At 44.5% G+C, this 21,985-nt stretch overlaps 2 protein-coding genes across 3 annotated transcripts; both read left to right on the top strand.

The window, feature by feature from the left end:
* The first annotated feature begins 2,954 nt into the window (after positions 1 to 2,954).
* Positions 2,955 to 6,081, top strand: med31 (mediator complex subunit 31). Its single transcript, XM_038708904.1, has 4 exons — positions 2,955 to 3,136; positions 4,274 to 4,348; positions 4,512 to 4,608; positions 5,132 to 6,081. Exons 1-4 carry the CDS (start codon positions 3,127 to 3,129, stop codon positions 5,343 to 5,345), a joined length of 396 nt encoding a protein of 131 aa, XP_038564832.1. The 5' UTR covers positions 2,955 to 3,126; the 3' UTR covers positions 5,346 to 6,081.
* An 840-nt stretch (positions 6,082 to 6,921) lies between these two features.
* On the top strand, positions 6,922 to 19,652 carry LOC119895626 (flavin-containing monooxygenase FMO GS-OX4). Of its 2 annotated transcripts, XM_038708870.1 has the most exons (10): positions 6,922 to 7,123; positions 9,331 to 9,390; positions 9,720 to 9,932; positions 12,215 to 12,353; positions 13,219 to 13,361; positions 13,476 to 13,528; positions 15,946 to 16,070; positions 17,720 to 17,827; positions 17,966 to 18,175; positions 18,412 to 19,652. In XM_038708870.1, exons 3-10 carry the CDS (start codon positions 9,727 to 9,729, stop codon positions 18,721 to 18,723), a joined length of 1,296 nt encoding a protein of 431 aa, XP_038564798.1. In that variant the 5' UTR covers positions 6,922 to 7,123; positions 9,331 to 9,390; positions 9,720 to 9,726; the 3' UTR covers positions 18,724 to 19,652. The 2 variants fall into 2 exon arrangements, with proteins under 2 accessions (XP_038564798.1, XP_038564797.1); XM_038708869.1 differs by lacking the exon at positions 9,331 to 9,390 and having other exon boundaries at positions 6,923 to 7,123.
* Positions 19,653 to 21,985: the final 2,333 nt, after the last annotated feature.

The raw sequence follows: 21,985 nt of genomic DNA on the forward strand, positions 1-21,985 counted from the left end.
TTTTCGTCAACACTTCCCACGCAAATGTTTCACATTAAAAGAAAACATAAAGTCAAAGTGGTTGAGATGTTCAAAATATACCAGCTGCCTTTGTTTGCTCTGTTTTCTATCATGAGTCACAGATTTTTCAGTGACTGGAAATGGACATTAAGCTGAATTTATCAGGGAAACATGGAGGAACTCCAGGTTAGTTTGCATCAACAGCAGATCAGAAAACAGGCTAACAGGCGAAGATATGATCAAATATAAATCAGTGAAAGTTATAAAGAAAGCCCCGTCTGCTGATTCAAAGAAATACTCTGAGAATTTGCCTTTAGTTCCTCCTTAAAACTGGAACCTTTCATCCCAAACATTCAGTTAAAACCTTATATAAATATATATAAGATATAAAATCAGAACCATAGTCAAACCACTGATTGTGTTTTTCTTTCATCGTTATTTGGTCTTTGCTGGAGACTTTACTCACACACGACGACTCTTATCTCTGTGAATTTGAATTGTTTAAAGTAGTTCTAGAAAATATACGGTACGTTTTGTATTGTTTTCTATTTAAACAGTTTTTATTTAGTAAGTAAGTGAGCAAATGCGACCTGTACATACGTAAAGTTTTGTACCATCTTGTTGTTAACAGTTTTATTTGATGTTAATAAAAGTTGAATCTTTAAAGAAACGTGTGACATTAAACCTTTTGATTGTAAAATGACTGTAAAGCAGTAAAACTGCAAGTTGCACACAGCTTTGTATATATGTGTAACGGTCTTATTTCTATAATATTAATTTAATTATGAAGGTTAAAGTCTCATTAATTGACCTCTGACTTGTGTCTTACTTAAACCACTTATTTCCACGTCCTGCAGTGATTAATAGTAATTGACCTTATTTATTGCATTGATTTGGGTTCAACTCCTGTGAGGCTTAACGATGTTTTCTTGGCTAATGTACATAAAAGTCACAGCTACTGTAGCCGCACACATGGAGGCACATCAATTAAGGGTCAGAAAGTTGATCTTATCCTACAATCTTGCAAATATCTCGGGACGATTAGGGCCTCAAAACTTAACTTTGAAGCAAACCAGAGTTTTTTTCTGTTTGAGGAAACTGTATTTCCACTTCGATATTCCTGGTTAGCGTGCTGCTGGACCCTGCATGCCACGTGCGCACACAGAATAAACGTGTAAGTAAGTACAAATATATTTAGTGAACAAAAAACAAAATATCAGGTCGGGAGATCTGATGCCCTCCCTCCGCTTCTCTGCATCAGACCAGCAGACAGCAGCCTCTCCGAGCGCCTCCAGTTTACAGATAATTGGCCAAAAGACAAAAAATACTCGTCTTGTGTCTTGCTAACATGCTTAACTCGTGAGCTGCCATCTAATGAAATTTTAGCTAAGGCAATATGTCATGGCCATACAGGCTAATGTACTGTACACACAGGGGAATCCAGTAAAATTTGTGTCTAATAACGTCATCACAATCGCCAAATTAATATGCAAATTAGGCTTTAAATTATTAGACTTAAAACGTGCCAATTTGCATACATATGACACTGCAGGTAAATAGGATAAACCAAATAACTAAAGCACATCACCACAGAACTTCCTCAGTAAATGATTTACAGCACGAGTCTTTCCCTGAAATGTTGTGTTTAAATATGCAGATTAGCTTTTTTTGGTTAATATAAAAGACAAACAGACGGAGGGCAGTACAGGCTTAAAACAAACTCCATCTAAATCTGTATTTAGGAAGTTTTCTTTCCATCAGAGTAATAGAACCAAAATCACAAAATTGACCACTTCATGAAATAAAGTGTCCTTCCTTAAACGGTAACTTTAAATTTTCACATCGTAGGCTCCTCATCTAATAACTATCCATTCTGTAAGTTTGTTTTATGCTGATCTGTACGTGAAACAGACAGCCGTCCCTCAAATGTGAAACTGAGTATGAAACAATTGTGTGAGTGTGAGGAAATTAAAATAAACTGGTAAGGAAGTCGGAGTTGTGTTAATATATTTTGTTTAAAAAACATTTTTAATGAATAATTATGAGAAGTGCCCTTTTTTTGTATTTGAGCTCCTGACCTCTAAAATGTCCGTGCACATCCCTGCAGCAGGATGAACCACATTATTCACTTGCACTCAGCCAGAGACTGTGATCAGGCTAATTTTTGTTTTAAAAATAAAATTTATTTGAAGTATTTCACATTCACAACGCTTAACAGAAAAACCACATGTGAAACGTAATGTGTGAAAACGTGTTAAAATTACACATATGTTAAATATGTACTTTGCACATAGGAAACATGAGGTTTTGGAATATTTTCATGTTTTAATGTGGGATTACATGCTGCAACATGTTTCTTTCTCGTGATCACGTGTGGAAAAACATGGGAAATTCATGTGTTTTTTTCTGTTAGGGAATTAAAGCTCTTACAGCATTTTGTTACAGCAAAACACAAAGTACAGAATACTCCGAACTAGATGGAGAGATTATATCGGGATCCCCCAGTCAGATCTGGTTTATGTGGCTCGGGAGGTTTGGGGTCCCCTGCCGGAGCTGCTGCCACATGACTTAATACATCTTTTAAATACATTTAATTGAAATACTGACCGCTCTGAATACATTTTGATTAGACATGGAGGATGCAATTTATTTATGATATTTTATTTAATATGTTAACATGTTTTAATACACACTTAATTATATGTTATATATTAATGATCTAAGTTTGTAGAGGTTAAGTTCTGAGTGTGTAAATGTCTCCCTCCAGCGCTCAGAATTGGTTTTAAAATAAATTCTTTATTGTAAATCTAAACATAGTAAAAACACAGACCCGGGGTTGATATATAAACAAAATAAAATTAAAGTAAAATAATAAAAAAATAAAATAATCAGCAGTTTGGGGTTTGAAGGGTGCTGAACGGTTTCCGTAAATCAGCGTAAACGGCCGGAAAGAGAGTTGATTTCCGGCAAACATGGCTTCGCACTTTTGACGGCGGTGATTAAAAAGCAACAAAGACGAAACGCTCTCAGGTTTATTTGTGCGTGTTTCAGTTAAACAGCCAACATTATCATCTAAACAGCGTCAGTCTGCTCTTCTCAGGCCGCATCTGTCCCACAGCAGGCGCCATGGAAACAGGTTTGTGGCCGATGTTGTAGCTACCGGCTAATATTAGCTTGTGTGTGGAGAGGGAGAAACTCCATCAATAAAGAAGCGTCATTTAAGTTAAAATATCACCATATGAGCAGTAAATACCTGTTTAGAGAGGGCTGAAGACATTTTCTGTGTAGATTAGACTGACTTTTGAATTCGGCTAACATGACACCCAGACTGGCGTTACAACAGTATATAAATTATTCAATTCAATTGGTGTAACGTTAAGTTAACATGAAGTCACTGCAGACATCTTGCATCATCTGAAGGTGAACATTTAACTTTTCCGTCTCACTGAAGTGAAGTGCAGCTTGGTGAATCACCCGGCTGTTCAGCTGAGTGCCCACTTGTAATTAAGTGTTGAACAAAAGCAGCGTTAAATTGTTGGTTATTTGCATAGAGTCTGGTGCGTTCCATGTCGCAGTGTTTGTTTGTTCCATGCATTAACTTACACATTGTAAGTGTTTATGTACTCGTACGATTCAGCATGTTGATGGAGACATTGTTACACTGATATTTAGGTATTGTAATGGACTGGTTAGGTATTTGCCTCTTAGCGTGTACAGAGTGCCTGTTTCGAACTACATCGGAAATTGTGCATTGACGAACAGCCTTATTTATCAACAAAAATATGTGCGTTTGAACATGAGCTAAGACACTTTCTGAATAGCCGAGACTGATTCTTTAATTCGGCATACATTACATTTAATTAGTTGTTTAACTTCCAGTAGTCAGCTGATAAACAATAAAGCGCTAAAATGGCTATATATTTGAATAGAGTCTGGTGTGGTAACTTTATTTAAAAGACAGTTTCTCAGGGCTTATAAATGGAAAACTAGCAGTGCAGTGTTTCCATTCTAATGCATTTATTACATTAAACCTTTCAGTTGTTTATTCTGTATAAATACATAATGCAACTAATATTTATTCTAAGCGGTTTAAGACGACATGTCCACATTAAGAAGGTGAAAATGCAAACAAACATTTCACATCTGGAATGGAACCAGAGTGTTTTGTAAAAATCTGCATCACCGAAAATGTTGTCCGTTCTCTCCACAGCATCACGTTTATCGTCCTGTTGTTGCTGAATATTATTTTTACTGTTTGTGTTTTCTGGTGCAGAGGAGCAGGCCAGGAACCGTTTCCAGTCGGAGCTGGAGTTCGTCCAGTGTTTGGCCAACCCAAACTACCTGAACTGTGAGTGACAGCAGTCAACTGTTATATGTGTGTGTTTGCGCAGTGTGACTGTTAACAACTGTTGTCCACATACTTTTGGCCGTGTAGTGTATAGTTTCATAAGGTGTCCATGCAGCGCAGCTTTACCTGAATACTCAGAAATCCTGACTTCCTGTTTCTCTAGTTTTGGCTCAGAGAGGCGTCCTGAGGGAGCGACCCTTCATCAACTACCTGAAGTACCTGCTGTACTGGAAGGAGCCAGAGTACGCCAAGTTCCTCAAGTAAGACACCCTGCTGCGTATAGAACTGTTTGTGTCCAGAAACTATTAAAACCCGTCAGTGACTCTCTGCTGCGCTGGGTCACATGTTCCTTCATCACCATGAGAGCACACACTGTAGTTTATTCTGACTCAGTGCCACATGCACCGTCCTGCTGCCCCAAATACTCTCTACAGCGCCACATGTGGATTCATCCGCTGCTGAAAATAGTCCCCAAGAAATGCACTACTTCCTCCTGCTTGCTTGTTTGTTTGTTTGTCTGAGAGAAACCACTTTTAAAAACATGAACCAATGGGCTAAGAGCCACAGACAGGAAGTCAGACTCACATGATGTTGGTTTGAGTTTGAACAGCAGGCTGAGCCTTTAAGCTGCGGTCACTCTGTGCTGAAGTTTGACACAGACCTTCCAGATCAAACACCTTGATCGCTGCTGTGCTTTGTGATGGTCTTTCTTCATTCCCAGATATGACTCCCCCCGTTCAGCGTCTGTAGAAACCCGCCTCCTGTCTCTCCTCCCCCCTGCAGGTATCCTCACTGCCTGCACATGCTGGAGCTGCTGCAGTACGAACACTTCAGGAAGGAGCTGGTCAACGCTCAGTGCGCCAAGTTCATCGACGAGCAGCAGCTGCTGCACTGGCAGCACTACTCCAGGAAACGCACCCGGCTGCAGCAGGCGCTGGCCGAGCAGCAGCAGCCGCAGCAGCAGGCGCCGCCGCACGGCAACGCCACCGCCAAGTGATGTGGTCACTGGAGGTGGGAGGAGGACTGTCCATAGCTCGACTGACGCCAATATCGACGTTTGAGAGTTTAAAAACACGTCAGACAATATTTTCTTTTTGTTTCACAAACATTTTTGAGGAGGATCCCTGACATGTGGTGTGTAGAAGAAGAGCTGTGGTCAGGATGTTACTGAGTGGAACATTTACAGTGTCAAAATAAACAGGTCTGTGCTCTGTGGTGGACAAACCTGAAACAGAGCGACACTGATCCATCAGTGTCTACGCCGATGCTGATAAACCTCCAGCTTTTGGATCCAGTTAATGACAGAACAGGTGCTGATTGTGAGAAACCTGCACGTTTTGAACATCCTGTTGGGAATTAGAGAATGTTTTTTTGTTGTTGTTGTTGTTTTTTTTCCTGAAACAGAGTGACACTGGCGAGGAAAAGCGTCTGGTTGTCTTCAGTCACAGGTCGGCTCATGAAATTAGATACGGGGAAGAAAGCTGAGAATACAAACCCAGTAACGTAACCTCAAACATATCGATACAGAAAAGTCTCTTTTATGTAAGTCGATATAAAGTATGTGCACCGTGACCGTTTTATTTCTTATCTGTTGTTTTACAGCTGACAGACGTTGCTTTTTCCAAGCGGTTAGGATTTCTTGCCCTCTAGTGAGTTCTTATATTCCACGTTCTTCTTTCAAGTGTGTGGATCTGATAAAGGATTAAAGGTCTATTAAAACAACAAGAACATTATTCATTTTTATTCACATTTCTTCCTCTTGACCAATTCTACTACTGTCCCATTCTCTTTAACAAAAGATTTGACATTTGAAGCTTTAATATCTCCTTTGATTTTCACTGATGTGATGACAAAATTAATATTCGCTGCAAGTTAAACTCCTCATGGTCGGTGTAAACAGTTGTTGTTCACGAAAGTACAGACTAATAATGATTCATTCTAATTTTCTTTACACAATATGCAAGGGGACACGCATCTGTGACGGAGAATCGGGCCACTTTTTGTTTTGAGAATAGTCAGATGTGATGAGAAAACTCGATCCCTGGTCAACCGCTTATCCTGCGTACAGGATCGTGGGGTGCTGGAGCCAATCCCAGCTGACATCAGGCGACAGGCGGGGTACACCCTGGACAGGTCGCCAGTCCATCGCAGGGCATGAGAAAACTCTGTAGTTTGTATTTACACAGAATGCAGAAATAAATAATAAACATTTATTATGTTTATACACTTCATTATGCATTTACTTTTATTATGCATGTATTTATTTCAGCCTTATGTATTTTAATTATTTTTTTCAGCATTTTTGTTTATTTACGAATAATTTCTTGTCCCCTGCAGATTTTATTTTGAAAAAACAAATCGTACAAAACGCCTGTTTTAGTAGAAATAACAACACAAAGTGTAGTTTTTCTCTTTAACCACCACATCAAGTTAAATATTAGTGTACGGATAAAGTACAGGCCAACAGAGGTGCTCTGACGAAGTTTATATTTTACTTATTGAAAGTTTTGAAGCGAAATCGCTTTTATCCTGAAGGGCTCATGTCGGAAGTTACTTTTGCTGCATTTACCGGAAGAATCTGGACCAGGTACTATTCTGCTCAATACACCTGTGCCGCTGTGTGTAAGTGTAGCGGTGTTGTAACGTGAATCGTCCCCCCACCTAGCAGAAGAATGGCCGCACTGCGCCTCCCAGCGATGTTTCATTGAATCCCGCAGCGAACCAACGGTCGGTTCGTTACACCGGGACGCAGAACGTCGGCGGGTCTTAACTACGGTAACACTTCACTTATTGCTGTCGCTGTTTAATTCCAGTATTTTGTATAAAAGTGTCTCTTTTTCATCGGGCCGCGTAGAAAGCTACATAGCTAACTTGGCTAGAGTTTGTAGTCACACTCTGCGGACATGCGCAGTTTGACCTCAGGGCACGAATCCCAACTGTCACCGCAGCAGTGATGATTAGTGAGTTTTAATCAGACCGTAGTTAGCGTGTTAGTTAGCCGATTAACGAGATCAATAAAACAGTTTCGTTTTGTCCTTGGACGCTCAGAGCAAACCCGTTCGTTACTTAGCTTTAGTGTTTGTTGATTTTAATTTGTCGATTGATTGTTCTCCTTTTAAACAACACAGAAACGTTTACTTAATTTTTAAATGATCCTCTTTGTAAATGAGGTTTCGCCATCAGTCTCCTGCTGGCTCAAAGTCCAGACTGAAACTTGTAGGTAAAGTTATTTAACTGCTGGGTTGCACCAGCTTCTCCTCATTTAAAGGGTGTGAAGTCCACAGGAGAACTACCAGCTAGTTTGTAAGCTACTAAACTGGTTGGCACAATTACAATTAACTAACTGTGGTGCAAAAACAAATTAAGTTAATGTAAAATGTTACAGTTTCACCCTTACTGTGTTTAGTTCTGTGACATTTTCTAATTCACGGCTACCCTGGGGCATGTGTAACTACCTTGTTTAATTTTAGAATGGAAATATGGTAATATTTTACTTTTATAACTAGGCCGTGTTTTGAAGTTGCACACAGGCTGCTGCTGGTGTTAAGTTCAGGGTACAAAAGGTAGATTTATTTATCAGTTTACAACACAGGGTTGAAGTTAAAGAAGTCTTCCGGTGTCGTCCCCGAACTATACAATATAGTTCTCTACAGCTGTCCCTGAAGAAATCTAAAGTATTTGATACACTGCTGATTTTGCAGGTGTTCCTACTTACAAAGCACGTCTGTAATTTTTATCATAGGAACACTTCAACTGTGAGAGACGGAATCTAAAACAAAAAAAACAGAAAATCACGTATGATTTTTAAATAATTAATTTACATCAGAAAAGCAGAATTAATATTTGGTACAGAAACCTTTGTTTGCGATTACAGAGATCAGACGTTTCCTGTAGTTCTTGACGAGGTTTGCACACACTGCAGCAGGGATTTTGGCCCACACCTCCATACAGACCTTCTCCAGATCCTTCAGGTTTCGGGGCTGTCGCTGGGCAATACGGACTTTCAGCTCCCTCCAAAGATTTTCTATTGGGTTCAGGTCTGGAGACTGGTAAGGCCACTCCAGGACCTTGAGATGCTTCTTACGGAGCCACTCCTTAGTTGCCCTGACTGTGTGTTTCCTGACTGATCGTTGTCATGCTGGAAGACCCAGCCACGACCCATCTTCAATGCTCTTATTGAGGGAAGGAGGTTGTTGGCCTTGGATCGTCCAAGCCCCTTTGCAGAAAAGCATCCCCAAAGAATGATGTTTCCACCTCCATGCTTCACGGTTGGGATGGTGTTCTTGGGGTTGTACTCATCCTTCTTCTTCCTCCAAACACGGCGAGTGGAGTTTAGACCATAAAGCTCTATTTTGGTCTCATCAGACCACATGACCTTCTCCCATTCCTCCTCTGGATCATCCAGATGGTCACTGGCAAACTTCAGACCTGGAGATGCGCTGGCTTGAGCAGGGGGACCTTTTAATCCATGACGGCGTAGTGTGCTACTAATGGTTTTCTTTGAGACTGTGGTCCCAGCTCTCTTCAGGTCATTGACCAGGTCCTGCCGTGTAGTTCTGGGCTGATTCCTCACCTTCCTCATGATCATTGATGCCCCATGAGGTGAGATCTTGCATGGAGCCCCAGACCGAGGGAGATTGACCATCATATTGAACTTCTTCCATTTTCTAATAATTGCACCAACAGTTGTTGCCTTCTCACCGAGCTGCTTGCCTATTGTCCTGTAGCCCATCCCAGCCTTGTGCAGGTCTACAATTCTATCCCTGAAGTCCTTACACAGCTCTCTGGTCTTGGCCATTGTGGAGAGGTTGGAGTTAATACAGGTAATGAGTGGAGAACAGGAAGGCTTCTTAAAGAAGAACTAACAGGTCTGTGAGAGACGGAATTCTTACTGGTTGGTATGTTATCAAATACTTATGCAATAAAATGCAAATTAATTATTTAAAAATCATACAATGTGATTTTCTGTTTTTTTGTTTTAGATTCCGTCTCTCACAGTTGAAGTGTTCCTATGATAAAAATTACAGACCTCTACATGCTTTGTAAGTAGGAAAACCTGCGAAATCAGCAGTGTATCAAATACTTCTCCCCACTGTAGATGCATGACATTTGGCATGTGTTGCACATGTGAACATCACATCCTGTTTTCAGAGAGGTTTTGAGAAACCTGAATCTGCTACCTTTCTGACATAAACACCTGATCCTGGTTTGTGAACGTCCTTTGCTGGTTCAGAACTTGGTGGTGAATCAAGACACAGCTGACACAGATGATCAGGATACTGCTGGACTGATGTGTACAGGGACAGGACTTTTGGTTTCTGAGTAAGATGAAAACCTGGATACAAACAGCAGCTCGCTCTCTCTCTGTCAGTATCTGGATGATGTCGCAGCGTGTGGCGGTGGTCGGCGCCGGGGCCGCGGGACTCTGTGCAGCCAGACACATCCTGTCCCGCCCGAACAGCTTCACCCCCCCGGTGGTGTTCGAGCTCACGGACAACGTCGGCGGCACCTGGTGCTACGATGAACGCGTCGGGTCGTACGACAACGGACGGCCGATTCACAGCAGCATGTACAAAAACCTGAGGTATGTAAGTACATTTACTCAAGTACTGTACTTGTACAAATTTGAAGTACTTTTACTTTACTTGAGTCTTTTCTTTTCATGACACGTTCTACTTCTACTGCACCACATCAGATTACTACACAAATCTTATAAAATATAAATTTTTTGTTATAAATTAAACTTTCAACAGTTTATACAGTTAAAGATCAACGTTAAGTCTATTAATCACTTTTGGTCATTTCTCCTGTAAATCAGCAGATGTTTCAGATTTGCTGCTCTTCCTCTGAACGATTGTAATAACTGTGATGTTTGTTAATAACGTTGAGCTTTGGGCTCAAATAATCAGCAGGTTGATCCAGTATGAAAATAATCATTAGCTGCAGTCCAATATTAAACAGTTTAGGATGAACTCCAGCCACAGACTGTATAAAAGAAGTGGACCTAGCCGCCATGACGTCCCCCGTTGGTTTGTGGACTATCGTTTTGAAGCCTCAAGTTTGGCATTTCGCCACCATCTTGTTTTTTTGGCACCAGATCGAGCTAGCTAGCTTGGTGCATCTGTAATTCACGCTAACTGTGATATTAGCTGGGATGCTAATTTTGGCTAGTGACAAACAGGGTTAAAGGTCCACTTGTAATAATTCTGAGGATCTATTGACAGAAATGCAATATAAAATCCATAACTATGTTTTCAGTGGTGTACAAAGACCTTATATAATGAACCGTAATGTTTTTATTACCTTATAATGAGTCTTTTCTATCTACATGTATCGCAGGTCCTCTTACATGGAAGGACTCATGTTGCGGCGCCATGTTTCTACAGTAGCCCGAATGGACAAACTGCTCTACAGAGCGAGTTTTGTCAACTGGGTTAAATACGTAGAAGTAGGAGAAGTCGTCTGGTTTGTTAAAAGTAAGAAGAGAAGTGAACAGAGAAGTGAACAGAGTGTGTCGGCCACCTTAGCTTCTCCCATGTGCTTGGAAAGGGAGTGGTGAGTGAGACGTTGGTTGCAATTCACAACGCTCACCACTAGTTGTCACCAAAAATTTGACACTGAACCTTTAAAACTCAAAATGTACTTACTAGGAAAAAAAACAGCCGACTCCTGAGTGGGTCTTTTAGTACGGCCGAACGCTGAACAAGACATTTTTAGGACAAAATGTTGAAATGAAGTGAAAACACTGTGAAAGGATCAAAGCTCTGAGACGAAAACACTAACAGCACCAGGGCTGTGCCCATAAATCAGTACACCTATATATACATTTTTCCATGAAACTGTATCGATACTCCAGTCCATCGAATCAATACATAAAATTAATAAAAAATAACGCTTCAACAGTTAGCTCAATGCTAACATATAATGGGAATCACCATTAATGTGCTAACGGACATTAGCATTGTGATTGCGACAATATAAACTACACATTTTGCTTCACACGCTGAACATCCTGAGTGACACACTGTGCAAATACTTAAAGTCCACATATTTCCTGAGCTCTGTGTGAAATAAAAAAAAGCTGCTAACGTCGCTGGCTTGATCTGCTGCTTCTGCGCTCCACACTGACCAGCTACAGCAACCCCAAAGGGTCAGAACTCAAACCCAATATTCCCAGTGGCCTGAAAATACAGCCATCAGCAGGAAGAAAAAGAGCAGCACAACACTGTGTCACTGAACAGTTATTAACATAATGTGATGTACAGATTAGACTCAGGTGGTGAACAGCAATTTTTGTTAGCAGAAAAAAAATGAGTGAATTTGCCATTTTATAAACAAGTGTTTTGATACTACATTTTCGTAGTTGCTCTGTAGTTTTATTTATAGACTGACTGTGCAGCAGAATCATGTTGTTTTCCAACAGTTTGGATTTTCAGCAAATAAATAGAGAGAACTTTTTTACATTTTGTATTCATAGTTACAACAAGCACACTTCTTTTTGCAGCCAGTGGAGTCGCCCCCTGCTGGCTGTTGGAGAGGACGCAGGTTTGAGGCGTTTCACTTTTCAGACCCGGAGGTTCCTGCTTGGCTCCAGCTCAACAACTACAGCAGCAATATCACTGATGAGGAATAATAACCGGATGAGAGGAGATATAATAGTACAACAGACACAGGGACATCAGTTAGATATTTCTACCTTTCAGGTGATAAGTGTGTTTTCTGGGCCTCGTGTAAGAACCACTTGTAAAAACAGATCGTATTTGTAGATACGAACGAGTGCCTCAAACGAGTCCTGTACACAGTTTGACCTCAGCGTTAAAATGCCTTCATCTGAGTGAGTTTGATTCCCTGACCTTGTCCCGACAGGACCAACCTGCCCAAGGAGGTGATGATGTTCCCTGATTTCCCCTTCGACCCCCAGCTGAACAGCTTCCTGCCCCATCAGGAAGTTCAGAGGTACCTGGAGGGATACTGCCAGAGTCATGACATCCGGCCCCACATCAGGGTGAGGCTAATGACCGATTTACATTCAGCAGGTTGGAAATATGTTTTTATCTCAACAACCTGATCAACTCTATGTGAAGGAGACGTGTTGCACTGCGTGAGGCAAATGGTGGTCACACCAGATACTGGCTGGTTGCCCCCCCCCCCCCCCCCCCCCCCCCCCGATACAGTGAAACTGCACATTTTAGAGTGGCCTTTTATTGTGGCCAGCCTAGGGCCTTTTATTGTGGCCAGCCTAAGGTCTTTTATTGTGGCCAGCCCAGGGCCTTTTATTGTGGCCAGCCTAAGGTCTTTTATTGTGGCCAGCCTAGGGTCTTTTGTTGTGGCCAGCCTAAGGTCTTTTATTGTGGCCAGCCTAGGGTCTTTTATTGTGGCCAGCCTAAGGCACACCTGTGCAATCCCCATGCTGTCTGATCAGCATCTTGATATGCCACACCTGTGAGGTGGATGGATGATCTCGGCAAAGAAGAAGTGCTCACTGACACAGATTTTGACTGATTTGTGAACAATGTTTGAGAGAAATAAGCCTTTTGTGTACATAGAGAAAGTCTTAGATCTTTGAGCTCATGATGAATGGGGGCAAAAACAAACTGTTGCGTTTAAAATTTTGTTTGTAGTATATTTTGTATTTGTGTCTATAGGACCTGAAATCAGGTGCTACATCTTCCAATAAATTCAAAAACTATGCATGCAGATTTTTTGAATCGATTAATAAGTTGTCAAGCAAAGATACCAAACCCTCAAATCTGGTCCCAGTATCTCAGTATTTCCACCTCGTGCCGTAACGGGCTGGACAATTAATCAGTAATGAAAGTAATGCTTATCTTCAGCCCTGTTTCCTCACTGTGACTCTTCTTCTGTCTCAGTTCAGCACGCCGGTGGATAGCGTGAAGCCCGTTGTCGTGACATCGGAGGGCGAGGAGTCAAGGACAACGTGGGAAGTAACGTCATCTGATTCATCGGGTTGTCAGAAAACTGAGACCTTCGACGCGGTGTTCGTCTGCTCGGGGTAAGACGTGACGGTTTTGTAAAATATGCCTCAAACTAAATGTGTTAAGTCACAAAAATGCTGCATTTGCCGTTTTTTGTTTGGATGTTCTGACGTTAGCTTGTTGTCTTTAAGGCACTTCTCTGACCCGCACATCCCAGACATCCCGGGGATACAGAACTTTAAAGGTAAATATGTATGTTTTAATTGGCATTCGACATCCTCACAGACGGTATAAAAGAAGTGGACGTAGCTGCCATGATGTCACCCGTTGTGAAGCCTCGAGTTTGGCAATTTGGCCGTCACCATCTTGTTTTTTTGGCGAACCAGACGTGACCATATTTGGATGAGAGGGTGAATCAAGCTAGCTTGGTTAGCAAGGTGCATCTTAAATTTACGTTAACTGTGATATTAGCTGGGATGCTAATTTTGGCTAGCGACAAACAGTCAGAGCAGCGGATACAGGTCACCTTTATCCTGATTAACAGATCGTGACTTGTCAATCAGCTTGTAGCCCCGCCCTAAAGCCTCCCCTGCTTCCTGGTCTCTGTTCCTCTAAATGGGACCATAATTTACTAAATGAACATCATGCAGTGTTGAAGAAGACTTGAAACTAGCGACTGAGACCAGAAACTCATCAGGAAAGTGTTTACTGAGGGAATAAATCAGCTGACAAGTAGAAACATTTTCTCACAGACTTCTATACAATCACACTTCTTTCTGCAGCCGCTGGAGTCGCCCCCTGCTGGCTGCTAGAGAGGAAGCAGGTTTAAGTCGCCCCCTGCTGGCTGCTAGAGAGGACGCAGATTTAAGTCGCCCCCTGCTGGCTGCTAGAGAGGACGCAGGTTTAAGTCGCCCCCTGCTGGCTGCTGGAGAGGACGCAGGTTTAAGTCGCCCCCTGCTGGCTGCTGGAGAGGACGCAGGTTTAAGTCGCCCCCTGCTGGCTGCTGGAGAGGACGCAGGTTTAAGTCGCCCCCTGCTGGCTGCTAGAGAGGACGCAGGTTTAAGTCGCCCCCTGCTGGCTGTTAGAGAGGACGCAGGTTTAAGTCGCCCCCCTGCTGGCTGCTGGAGAGGACGCAGGTTTAAGTCGCCCCCTGCTGGCTGCTAGAGAGGACGCAGGTTTAAGTCGCCCCCTGCTGGCTGCTAGAGAGGACGCAGGTTTAAGGCGCCCCCTGCTGGCTGCTAGAGAGGACGCAGGTTTAAGGCGCCCCCTGCTGGCTGCTAGAGAGGACGCAGGTTTAAGGCGCCCCCTGCTGGCTGCTAGAGAGGACGCAGGTTTAAGGCGCCCCCTGCTGGCTGCTGGAGAGGACGCAGGTTTAAGTCGCCCCCTGCTGGCTGTTAGAGAGGACGCAGGTTTAAGTCGCCCCCTGCTGGCTGCTGGAGAGGACGCAGGTTTAAGGCGCCCCCTGCTGGCCGCTAGAGAGGACGCAGGTTTAAGTCGCCCCCTGCTGGCTGCTAGAGAGGACGCAGGTTTAAGTCGCCCCCTGCTGGCTGCTAGAGAGGACGCAGGTTTAAGTCGCCCCCTGCTGGCTGCTAGAGAGGACGCAGGTTTAAGTCGCCCCCTGCTGGCTGCTAGAGAGGACGCAGGTTTAAGTCGCCCCCTGCTGGCTGCTAGAGAGGACGCAGGTTTAAGTCGCCCCCTGCTGGCCGCTAGAGAGGACGCAGGTTTAAGTCGCCCCCTGCTGGCTGCTAGAGAGGACGCAGGTTTAAGGCGCCCCCTGCTGGCTGTTAGAGAGGACGCAGGTTTAAGTCGCCCCCTGCTGGCTGCTAGAGAGGACGCAGGTTTAAGTCGCCCCCTGCTGGCTGCTAGAGAGGACGCAGGTTTAAGTCGCCCCCTGCTGGCTGCTGGAGAGGACGCAGGTTTAAGTCGCCCCCTGCTGGCTGCTAGAGAGGACGCAGGTTTAAGTCGCCCCCTGCTGGCTGCTAGAGAGGACGCAGGTTTAAATTGCCCCCTGCTGGCTGCTAGAGAGGACGCAGGTTTAAGTCGCCCCCTGCTGGCTGCTAGAGAGGACGCAGGTTTAAGTCGCCCCCTGCTGGCTGCTAGAGAGGACGCAGGTTTAAGGCGCCCCCTGCTGGCTGCTAGAGAGGACGCAGGTTTAAGTCGCCCCCTGCTGGCTGCTAGAGAGGACGCAGGTTTAAGTCGCCCCCTGCTGGCTGCTAGAGAGGACGCAGGTTTAAGTCGCCCCCTGCTGGCTGCTAGAGAGGACGCAGCTTTAAGGCTTCACTTTTCAGACCCAGAGGTTCCTGCTTGTATAGACCATGAACTCAAACAGAAAATATAGAATTAATAACAAATAGCTGGCAAGTTATTTAATGTTAGAGGATCAGTTTACATCATTTGAAAATGCAGGAAACAGCACACTGTCAACCACCTGTATTCACTTTGTTTCAACAAAAACACCTTCATCAGGTGTCGCCGAGCTTAGCAAACCTTTTTTTCTACACGTTAATTAAAAATACTGTTTTTGTTTGTTGTTTTTTTTGATGGAGCTAGGCTAGCAGATTCCCCCTGCTTCCTGTCTTTGTGCTAAGCTAGGCTTGCCACCTCCTGGACTTGTCTCTGTACTCGAGGTGAAACTGACGTCCATCCTCTCTCTGTTCGCAGGAAAAGTTCTCCACAGTCATGCGTACAGGTATGCAGAACCGTTCTCTGGTCAGTCAGTGGTGATTCTGGGAGCCAAAGCTTCAGGACTGGATATTTCCATTGAACTGGCCAAAGCTGGAGCTCAAGTAACAAACCACACACTCTGCTCTGCCTGATGATACAATGCTTTACAGCTGCGTTTTATGCTTTTAAACAACAACACCATCAAATCAAAGCTATCAGTGTTTATGCAGAAAACAAGGCTCACTACAGTGGTGGCGTTTCTTTTGACACCCCTAAGTGAAATTGTCCAAATTGGCCCACAGTGTCAATATTTTGTGTTCCACTCCTCCATGACGACATCACGGAGCTGGTGGATGTTAGAGACCTTGCGCTCCTCCACCTTCTGTTTGAGGAGCCCCACAGATGCTCAGTAGGGTTCAGGTCTGGAGACATGCTCGGCCAGTCCGTCACCTTTACCCTCAGCGTCTTTAGCGAGGCAGCGGTTGTCATGGAGGCGTGTTTGGGTATCATGTTGGAATACTGTCCTGCAGCCCAGTCTCTGAAGGGAGGGGCTCTGCTTCAGTATGTCACAGTACATGTTGGCATTCATGGTTCCCTCAGTGAGCCGGAGCTCCAACCCGCCAACCTGCTCTCATGCAGCCCCAGACCAGGACACTCCCACCACCATGCTGGACTGTAGGCAAGACGCACTTGTCTTTGTGCTCCTCACCTGGTTGCCGCCACACACGCTTGACACCATCTGAACAAAATAAGTTTATCTTGGTCTCATCAGACCACAGGACATGGTTCCAGTAATCCATGTCCTTAGTCTGCTTGTCTTCAGCAAACTGTTTGTGCATCATGTTTAGAAGAGGCTTCCTTCTGGGACGACAGCCACGCAGACCAGTTTGATGCAGTGTGCGGCGTATAGGCTGAGCCCTGACAGGCTGACCCCCCACCCCTTCAACCTCTGCAGCAATGCTGGCAGCACTCATATGTCTATTTCCCAAAGACAAGCTCTGGATATGACGCTGAGCACGTGCACTCAACTTCTTTGTCGACCATGACGAGGCCTGTTGTGAGTGGAACCTGTCCTGGTGAACCGCTGTGTGGTCTTGGCCGCCGTGCTGCAGCTCAGTTTCAGGGTCTTACGGCCTCGGCCATCTTTATGTAGAGCAACCGTTCTTTTTTTCAGATCCTCAGAGTTCTTTGCCATGAGGTGCCATGTTGAACTTCCAGTGAGCAGTATGAGGGAGTGTGAGAGCGATAACACCAAATTTAACACACCTGCTCCCCATTCACACCTGAGACCTTGTAACACTAACGAGTCACATGACAGCGGGGAGGGAAAATGGCTAATTGGGCCCAGTTTGGACATTTTCACTTAGGGGTGTCCTCACTTTTGTTGCCAGCGGTTTAGACATTAATGGCTGTGTGATGTGTTATTTTGAGGGGACAGCAGATTTACACTGTTATACAAGCTGCACACTCACAACTTTACACTGGAGAAAAGTGTCATTTCTTCAGTGTCGTCACATGAAAAGTTATAATCAAATATTTACAAAAATGTGAGGGGTGTCCTTACTTTAGTGAAATACTGTACATGTATCATTGCTGTAGCGCCACCTGCATGAGAGCCACCATCACACTTCTTTTTTCTCAGTGTTTTTAAGAATTTATGTCAGTCTGGAAATCTCTCTCTCTCTCGCTCTCTCTCTCTCGCTCTCGCTCTCTCGCTCTCGCTCTCGCTCTCGCTCTCGCTCTCTCTCTCTCTCTCCCCCTCCCTCCCCAGGTGACTCTGAGTCACGGTCGTCCGCGGTTCACCTTTCCTCTGCCGCCTGAGATTCGGCAGGCCAGTCCGGTGGCGGCGGTCGAGGAGGACGGCAGCATTCGCTTCCAGGTTACTGAAGTCTACCTGTTGTGTGTTCGCACTCACAGATGTCAGGGTGCACACTGATTTCTCTTGCTCTGACTATCTCTCTGACTAAGCATAACTTATTATAAATATGTAGTTATTTACATACACCACCTGTTCCAGGACGGCTCAGTGGGCGGGGCCAACGCCCTGATGTTCTGCACCGGGTACAACTTCAGGTATCCGTTCCTGGACGCGGCTCAGCTGGGTCTGGAGATCCAGGACCACGTGGTGTCTCCGCTGTACCGCTTCCTGATGCCCCCGGCCTTCCCCTCGCTCTTCTTCATCGGCATCTGCAAGATGATCTGCCCCTTCCCCAACTTCAACTGCCAGGTGAGCTGAAGCGTCAGCAGGTGGGCGGAGTTAAAATAAAACAGGGTTGAACAATAGGACAATTTAAATGAGATGAAAGTGAAATTTTTGTGAAAAGTTTTGTAAGATTCAGTAAAAGCTAAACTCCAGGACTGAAAAGCGAGATTAGGAAGGCGTTTCCGGCAGCGGCGTGGTGGACGTGTACGGACAGATGATCTCAGAGGAACTGAAGGTTAAACCCAGTCGTGTCTCCGTAGGTCCAGTTTGCTCTGGCCGTGTTGGAGGGATCCGTCACTTTACCGTCTCCGGCCCAGATGGACGATGAAGTCCGGGGAGAGCTGCAGGGCAAGATGGAGCGCGGCGTCCAGCGGCGCCACCTGCTAATGATGGACCGCGAGCAGTGGGAGTACTGCCAGATGCTGGCTCACACCGCCGGCTTCCCGCCGCTGCCGCCGGTCGTACGCAGCCTGTACGAGGAGGTGTGGCGACAGCGACAAGTTCACCCCGAAAACTACCGGAGGCTCAACTACCGGCTGATCAGCGACACCCAGTGGGAGCTGATCGACTGATTGATGAAACAGTTGGTGTTAAACAGAAGGTGTACGAATCAAAATCATCATGGGACACAATCAAGTGTTTAAACTGTTTCCAGCGAATAGGAGCTTTATGAAGCGCATCACGAGGTGCTCGTTTTATAAACTAAACCTTTATTGATTGTTGATGATGCCTCGCCAGCAGCTGCGCTCCAGAGAAACTGACGCCGAGCTCCGTTAACATGAATGAAGAAGCGGGCATCAGATGGAGTCGTGTTTTTTAGCTCGGTCGGTCCAGACTCAAACATCTCTGCAGCTGTTGGATGGATGGTGATGACATGTGCTTCAGACCTTCGTGTTCAGGATGAACTGTAATAACTTTTCATCCAGCGCCACCATCAGGTCAACATTTCACTTTGGTTTGGGACCAAATACCTTCAGAGCTAAAGACATTCCCATCAGCCTCAGCTGTACGCTGTGTTTATTACCGTGGCGCCTTAAACAGCAGAATGTTTATTCTTTTTCACTGTTGCTAGCATGCTGACGTTAATGTGCCTAAATACAGCTCAGGGGCGCCACGTGCTCCTCCACAAAAATGTGAGTACATGTTGAGGCTACGGCGGCTACGTGGGGGGCAGCGGTGACTGTGATTGGTCGGCCTTGTGTTTCTGATGGTGGTGGTGGTTGTTGTTGAGTGAAGACCACATGAAGAATAAAGACACAATAATAGTGTGTCTCAATCCGGATACGTCCTTTACTGCACTTAACTGCAGTACACTGCGTACACTATGTACTGACTCGCTTAGTGCGTCAGTTTCGACAGGGTAGTGTCGTCGTATCATTACAGTTACTAATCCAAGTAACGGTGCGCTACTGAACGCACCATCCCTGACGTGAATGCACGACCGCGCTGCAGCTCAGCGGCACCGGATCTTATGTTGTTAAAGTCAGCTGTTAGCCAGGAAGCTAAAGGACACCTGGAGAACAGGGAGAGAGAGGTATTTTCAACAGCTGTAAGTAACGTTATTGCCATTACTGTGTCACAGTCAAAGATGCAAAGAACATTGTCGTCCGTTGTAAACTTTGTGCGACCAGCAAAAAGTTTACAACCGCGAACAGTTCTACATTTATACTGAAGCATCAGCTAAAGCAACACAGCAACGTGAAACTCGTGAACTGGTGAAACTAATAGGCCATCACCCAGTAGTAGAGTATTATTTCTGAGTAACTTGCCCAACACTGAGTTGACAATAAGGATCAGAAAAATTGGGAATGTTTTGATTATTGCTTGTTAGAGGCTTTGTCTAATGTTTACTTTGACTTTGTTGTCTTTTGATCACTCATGTAGCCTAAATATACACTTGTGCTGTTTGAACGGTTGCTTTTTAAGTCATCCTTATGTTAAAGGTTTTGGCACGTTATTAATTAATTTCTTGTGAATGGTTGTGACAGGGTTTAGGCCGTATAAGGCCTTTTCACACGGGTCGCTCTGCGCTCCTCATCAACAGACAGGCAAACAAACAAGCGCTCCGCGAGGTAACCATGGCAAAAACTGTCGCGGTCGTTCTCGTCTCACGCACACGCTGCCAGAGCTGAAATGTCAAACTTTTTCCTACAGTTTCCAACAGATAGAGACTGATCAGCTGTTTGAGTTTCCTGAAGTGTTTCTTTAGCAGTCAGGCCACCAGGTCTTAAACAGGCTGCGACCTTTGCTGCTGTTTCTTATTCATTAAAAATCATCTATTAACTTCTACTGAACTAATTTGAAAGTTATTAGTTACATTATTTAGTTATAGACTCAATTATTTCATGTTGCACATTTAGCTGTTGAAGTTTGGTAAAAATGAACACAAATTAATAATTATTATAGAGAGGTTGCGATGGCGCAGTGGATTAGACCCTTGTCTTTGATTCCCACTGCAACACATCCATTAAATAACTTATTGTCATGGGTTCTGCTTTACCTTCCACGTTAGAGCCGCCGCCAGTTTAATCGGGGTGTCGGGTGGTCTCAGTATATTTTGATATACATTGATCTGATTGATCAACATCGGTAGGTGTGTTTTTTCTATCAGCGCAGTGCATGATGGTATACAGTGGGTACGGAAAGTATTCAGACCCCTTTAAATTTTTCACTCTTTGTTTCATTGCAGCCATTTTCCAAAAATCAAAAAAGTTCATTTTATTTCTCAGTAATGTACACTCAGCACCCCATCTTGACAGAAAAAAACAGAAATGTAGAAATTTTTGCAAATGTATTAAAAAAGAAAAACTGAAATATCACATGGTCATAAGTATTCAGACCCTTTGCCGTGACACTCATATTTAACTCAGGTGCTGTCTATTTCTTCTGATCATCCTTGAGATGGTTCTACACCTTCATTTGAGTCCAGCTGTGTTTGATTATACTGATTGGACTTGATTAGGAAAGCCACACATCTGTCTATATAAGACCTTACAGCTCAGAGCAAATGAGAATCATGAGGTCAAAGGAACTGCCTGAAGAGCTCAGAGACAGAATTGTGGCAAGGCACAGATCTGGCCAAGGTTACAAAAACATTTCTGCTGCACTTAAGGTTCCTAAGAGCACAGTGGCCTCCATAATCCTCAAATGGAAGACGTTTGGGACGACCAGAACCCTTCCTAGAGCTGGCCATCCGGCCAAACTGAGCTATCGGGGGAGAAGAGCCTTGGTGAGAGAGGTAAAGTAGAACCCAAAGGTCACTGTGGCTGAGCTCCAGAGATGCAGTCGGGAGATGGGAGAAAGTTGTAGTAAGTCAACCATCACTGCAGCAATCCACCAGTTGGGGCTTTATGGCAGAGTGGCCCGACGGAAGCCTCTCCTCAGTGCAAGACACATGAAAGCCCGCATGGAGTTTGCTAAAAAACACCTGAAGGACTCCAAGATGGTGATAAATAAGATCCTCTGGTCTGATGAGACCAAGATAGAACTTTTTGGCCTTAATTCTAAGCGGTATGTGTGGAGAAAACCAGGCACTGCTCATCACCTGTCCAATACAGTCTCAACAGTGAAGCATGGTGGTGGCAGCATCATGCTGTGGGGGTGTTTTTCAGCTGCAGGGACAGGACGACTGGTTGCAATCGAGGGAAAGATGAATGCGGCCAAGTACAGGGATATCCTGGACGAAAACCTTTTCCAGAGTGCTCTGGACCTCAGACTGGGCCGAAGGTTTACCTTCCAACAAGACAATGAGCCTAAGCGCACCGCTAAAATAACGAAGGAGTGGCTTCACAACAACTCCGTGGCTGTTCTTGAATGGCCCAGCCAGAGCCCTGA

The sequence above is a fragment of the Micropterus salmoides genome, unplaced genomic scaffold, assembly GCF_014851395.1.
Source record: "Micropterus salmoides isolate LMB-PRFRI ecotype aquatic unplaced genomic scaffold, ASM1485139v1 Ms_hic_scaffold_9, whole genome shotgun sequence".
Classification (NCBI taxonomy): Eukaryota; Metazoa; Chordata; class Actinopteri; order Centrarchiformes; family Centrarchidae; genus Micropterus; species Micropterus salmoides.